We start from the raw sequence: 5,534 nt of genomic DNA, 5'->3' as shown, positions 1-5,534 counted from the left end.
ATCTCGTGTGTAAATATTTTTTAAATAAAATAAATCATAATTTATTAAAATAAAATATCTTGCTTAAAAATATTTAAATGCACGGTTGAACCCTAAATATCAAAATAGCAACAAAAGTCATCTATGCATATTTTACAATATTAGATTTTTTTTAATATTTTGAAATCTGGGTGCAAAGTTTATATATTAGCACTCTTCTTTAATAACCCAAGGAGAGGTGTTCAAGAAAAACCTCAAGCAAGACCAGGACCCAACCCGAACCTGTTAACAAAGTTGACTAAAATGAATACAAATAAAATACGCCAAAAAAAAAAAACCCCTGGTATTCCCTCCACCTCACAGCATTCTAGTAGGTCAATAATGTCCTGTTTCCTCTCACCTTCCTAAATCCACAACTACCTTCTTTTCTCCATATAAAACATCCCAAAACAATCCTTTTTCCATTCATCTTTCATCAGCCAACCTCAAATCAAAGACACCCACCCACTCCATATATACATTCACACAACAACCACAATAACAACACCAGCAGCATCATCTTGCAGAACCAATAACAGTTTTAATCCGTATGGAAGTGGTGGCAGCAATGCCGCCGGAAAAAAACTTCCACACAGAAACTGCATCAAGCACCCCTTATGTCAGCGCACCGTCGAGTCCCCGTGCCGGTGGCTTCGACTACCTCTATCACTACACAAGCGCCCCAGCAAGTCCCACCCGCATCACCGCTATCTATTCTCTTAATTACCAACCTGATGAACATGATCATGATCATTTTCCGGTCGAAGATAATGACTTTGAGTTCAACTTCAGCGGTCAGCTCCAGAAAGGAGCTTTACCTCCAGAGCTTACAGCTGCCGATGAGCTCTTCGAAGCCGGCAAGTTCAAAACAACAATGAAACAACCAAAGAGCCCTCAAAGTCACTCAAGAACAAGTGTCAATGATTTTAGAAGAGATAATCAAAGAGCCAAGTCGAATTCTTCAAGAGCTAGATCTTTATCTCCTCTCAGAAATCAAGTTCCTAGCCGAAAAGACAACAGCACATACATTTCATCTTCATCTTCCTCCAAATCCAGTTCAATTGTGTCATTTCTTAGAAATGCCGGCAACGGAAGCAAGAAATGGAGGTTGAAGGATTTGTTATTGTTTAGAAGTGCTTCCGAAGGAAGAGTTACTGGTAGAGGAAGTAAGGATCCTTTGAGGAAGTACACTACAATATCTCCACCTTTGCCTACAAAACGAAGTTCAAAAGGAGATGATTCAAAGAGCTCGAGTTTTCGCTCGACCGATAGTGGCGGCTCTGTAAGAAAAGGATCTGTATCACCGCATGAGTTGCACTATACCACCAACCGTGCCGCTTCCGAAGAACTCAAGAAGAAGACGCCGTTGCCTTACCGACAAGGCTTGTTTGGATGTCTTCGATTCAATCCTGCAGTTACTGCCATTTCTCGCAGTTTTAATAACCAATCTTTGAGTTGATGAATGATGGTATATGGATCTATTCCTTGTTTAGACCGGTATTTTATACATTCTTGTAATTCTTTCATTTTGTTTTGTGAACTATCTGTGAAACATTTATGTTTATTGTGATTAATTATAAGGTTCTTGCAGATGGAACAATTGATGATTAGATCCTTTGTACCTGTTGAATGTCTAATTGGTTTTTGACAATTCAAATATGTGTTGCTTTGGAAACAAGTTTGAATTGTGATTGCATTGAGATGGGCTGATTGAAGACGCTATCAATTGAGGACAAGATAAATATAAGTGAAAAATGTCTTCGGCTCAGAATAAATTATTTATATGAAAGATGGATAAAAAAACAATGATGATTATGTGGTTCTGATTGCAAGGCTTTTTGCGTGTGAAGATGGTTAACTAGCTTACATCATTTGTGGATTGGCCTATTAATGTTAAAAATTTTTCCAAATTCTTGACTTGCATCTTATGAATTAATTATAAAATTTCAGCAATTAACTAGAGAAGTCATTTTTCAGGATCATCATAAGTTTGATGCTGTTCTTGGAAGTTGCTTGTAAAATTTGAGTTATTATTCGTTCGAATAGTCAAATGAACAATAGAAGAGTACATGGAAAAATGATGTCTTTCAAATCATGAACCATTTTGTGCTATTGGAATATGTCTGAATATATTAAATATATCACCGCGAGTTTATATATTTTTAGAAATAATTCATGGATTTAAAAAAATAGGAAAAAGTAAAAAAAAAAAACCTATGTGGTTTGTCACTTTTGTAAAATAAGGCATGTGATTTTTTCGATTCATAACGTGTGGTTTCCCAAATTCTGATCATGATCGGTGAACTCATGCTGACTTAGCAAGGGCAAACTCGTCAATTCAAGTAATGGTCGGGTGACATGGCGTAAAGTCCAGTTTTTGAAGTGCAAAAAAAAACTCTGTGGTTTCCAAAGTTTGCAAAATAAGGACTTATTTTGCAAACTTTGGAAACCACTGGGTTTTTTTTGCCCTTCAAAAACTGGTCTTTACGCCATGTCACCCGATCATTACTTGAATTGACGAGTTTGTCTTTGCCAAATCAGCACGAGTTCACAACCGTTACGATTTCTCTCTTTTTGTAAATATAGGAAACCACATGTTATGAATAAAAAACAAAAATCACATGCCTTTATTTTTGCAAAAGTAGCAAAACCACATGCTGTTTTTGTACTTTTCCCCAAAAAAATAATAAGTTTGTACAACACGTCTTTTGTATGTAGGTACAGGTTTTGTCTTGTAATTATGTTTTATTATATTTTTCTCTTTTGTGTTTTGTTTTCATTTCCATTATATTTTATTATTTATTTAGTAGCATATTGTGTAAATAAAGCGGATAAATAGTTTAAATAATATTTTGATGTTATTTCGAATATGTTGCATTTTAGATATAGCAAAATATTAATGGTAATCGATAAATAGTTTAAAACATAGTTTAAATGGGGAGTCTGTTGTGCGAACCTGTGGAATAACGGCAGGGGTCGGTGGCGGCAGTTTAGGGCGGCGGTGGGTCGGCGACTGATTTGGGCAATGGGGAGAGAAGTAAGTTCGTCCTCTTCAGATGATCTCCATCAGACGCAAGGTGCGGCGGAAGGGCTTCGACGGAGATGTCTCCCAACCAACAGCATGGTGGTATGTGGCTGTCTGGTGCTAAATGACCGCGATCACCCAAGGAGGCGACTTGCGGCCATTGTTTCCGCACAACACATAAGAATGCTGAATGTCGACACCAGATTGTCTGTTTGCGCTGCGCTTATGTTAGTATATGGCGGCAAGATGTCCGGTTGTGCGAAGTCATCAGCGTAAACGGTTACATGTGCTGTCAAAGAAGTTGAACTTGAATGAGCAATTGGAGGTGCACCGTGGAGAAGAATTTCAGCAGCAAGCGCAAATGCTTCCTTCTGATCTTCAACCTACCCATGCTTCCCTTTCGTTGTCTTTAACGCCAGAGATCGATAAAATTCAGGAAGACCTTGCTAAAGTGGTCGTTCTCTCGTTGGTTGATGGCTTTGTTAACGAAGCTAGTGTGCTAGAAGTGGCCCCGACCATCATCAACATGGCTTTCGCTGGACTGATCTCTCCACTAAACGATTGCTCATTTCTTGTTCCTTTGGCTAGCCGAGAGAAGATTAAGGAGGTATGTAAGCTCGGCAAATTCAAAGTGGCCACGAAGGATAGTCCTTGCACCTTGAAGCTAGCCCCATGGTCAATGTAGATAGAAGCGGATGGTCAGGCATCTGGAACCGAGCAATGGATAACGATCGGGAACCTACCGCTGTATGGCTGGACTTGGAATACCATCTCAGAAGTGGTGAGGCCGGTGGGTAAATTGGTGGCCTTGTCGCAGGTGTCTCTTCCTCACAAGCGATTCTTATTGGTGTTGGTGCGCGGTCGTGCGTGGGTCTCTCTACCTCCAGAATTGGACCTTAGTCTTGGTATGCGAAAGTATCTGATCCTGGTTATGGGAGACCGAGGTACACTTCCGACCTTCCGGCGTGAGCTTGGCAGATACTTACTTCCAGATCCAATTGTAGGGGATGGCCGGCTATCTAATCGTAAAAGCACCCATGAAATTTCTAACTCTGAGAAGAGGAAGCAACAGCTGCAGTCTTTGGTTGGCAAGCAGCAGCTCTCATCGGAGATGTCCAACGCTATCGGGCCAGTTGAGCATGGCTTCCGCCAGGGTGATCGTGGGGGTTTGTCCCCACCAGAGGGTGATGCTGCTCGGGAGAGTTCTGAGAAAGTGGTTGAGCTTGGCTCCCACAGTGTTTGAAGTTTTCCTAACAAACCGAAGGTGCCTGCGGCGGTCATTGGCGATGGTGAGAAGAAGGGGAGTGGTTGAGCTCATTTTCCACGGCGGTGTGTCGACAACTCACCCTCAGCAACGAGCTTGGGGGGATGGACCGTTGGTCCGAATGACGTGCAGGAATAATCCAGCGATCGTGCTCGCACTCAGGTACCCGAGCGCCGAAGACCTATTCACTTTGACGTCCGAATGTTGCATGAACCTAGAGGGTTACGTGTCATACATTAGTAGGCAAAGTCGAAAATGGGGACAAATGGCAAGATTAGGACGTCCGAGGTTGATATTAATACTAATTACGTGCGTCAGAGGGGGGCTAATACTGTTCAAGAGGTTTTGGACCCAATCATTAGGGTTGAATCAGAGGGAGAGATAGGCTTTCATGATGTGAATGGCAATGACTTCAGCGACCCAATACTTCTTTGTGAAGTGGGCCGGGACTTGGGCCGTATAGTATCCATGATTGTGTGGAGGTCGTGGGGGTGTCTTCTTCAATTAAGGTGCAGGAGTTGGGCTATGAGTTGGGTGGAGGTTTGGGCCGTTCTTCTTCAATTGAAATCCAATCGAGCGAAGCAAGGTGACCTTTAGCTGCTTCGGATAGTGGGCTGGCTTGTGGGCCAGGTGATGGGCCGAATCACTTGTCAAAAGGCTGGATGTTAGAGAGGGTAAATAGGTGCTGCCCAATATGCCTAGGGATTCAGAATTGGAGTCCATTAACATCCATGATGAACCGTCGTTACCGGCAATGACACCTCTGACGGGATTCACTTGGGAGTTTCTATCAGAAGGGTGGGGCCTAAAGGCGACAGTGGTGCAATCTGTTTTATCGAAGGAGTGTTCGACAAAGGATGCTATCAAACCGGAAGACTCACACTCTCCTTCAGATGTTAAGGAGACGCCCAATAATAGTGATGAATCAGATGATTCGATATCTGAATTTGAAAGAAATCTTAGGGAACTAATTTCCGATTTTCTTGGAGATTCGGAATCAATTAAGGCTGAGATTCCCAAAAAATACTCGAAGAAGTAAAAGGCCCAAGAAACCTTCTTCTTGGTTAATGAAAAGGCAGGTTATGTGGCCGAGCCTCCAAAATCAACTAAGAAAAAGGCGCTGCGTGGCGACATTGGGGAAGGTATGGCATCTAAACCTCTCTTTCTTTTTGATTGGAATAATGCTCAACTTGCCAATTATAGTGATGCATGTGGAATTTCATTTTC

At 41.7% G+C, this 5,534-nt stretch overlaps 1 protein-coding gene across 1 annotated transcript; it reads left to right on the top strand.

Annotated features, from left to right (window-relative positions):
- Positions 1–423: 423 nt before the first annotated feature.
- On the top strand, positions 424–1,646 carry LOC120263282. Its single transcript, XM_039271146.1, has one exon. It carries the CDS (start codon positions 569–571, stop codon positions 1,475–1,477), a length of 909 nt encoding a protein of 302 aa, XP_039127080.1. The 5' UTR covers positions 424–568; the 3' UTR covers positions 1,478–1,646.
- The last annotated feature ends 3,888 nt before the right edge of the window (positions 1,647–5,534 follow it).

The sequence above is a fragment of the Dioscorea cayenensis genome, chromosome 6 (assembly GCF_009730915.1).
Source record: "Dioscorea cayenensis subsp. rotundata cultivar TDr96_F1 chromosome 6, TDr96_F1_v2_PseudoChromosome.rev07_lg8_w22 25.fasta, whole genome shotgun sequence".
NCBI lineage: Eukaryota > Viridiplantae > Streptophyta > Magnoliopsida > Dioscoreales > Dioscoreaceae > Dioscorea > Dioscorea cayenensis.
Note: the sequence above shows the minus strand (reverse complement) of the source record. Positions and strands in the feature narration are given on the sequence as shown.

Excerpts from the sequence above, each read along its gene's own strand:
- LOC120263282 (XM_039271146.1), top strand. The coding sequence starts at position 569 with ATGGAAGTGGTGGCAGCAATGCCGCCGGAAAAAAACTTCCACACAGAA.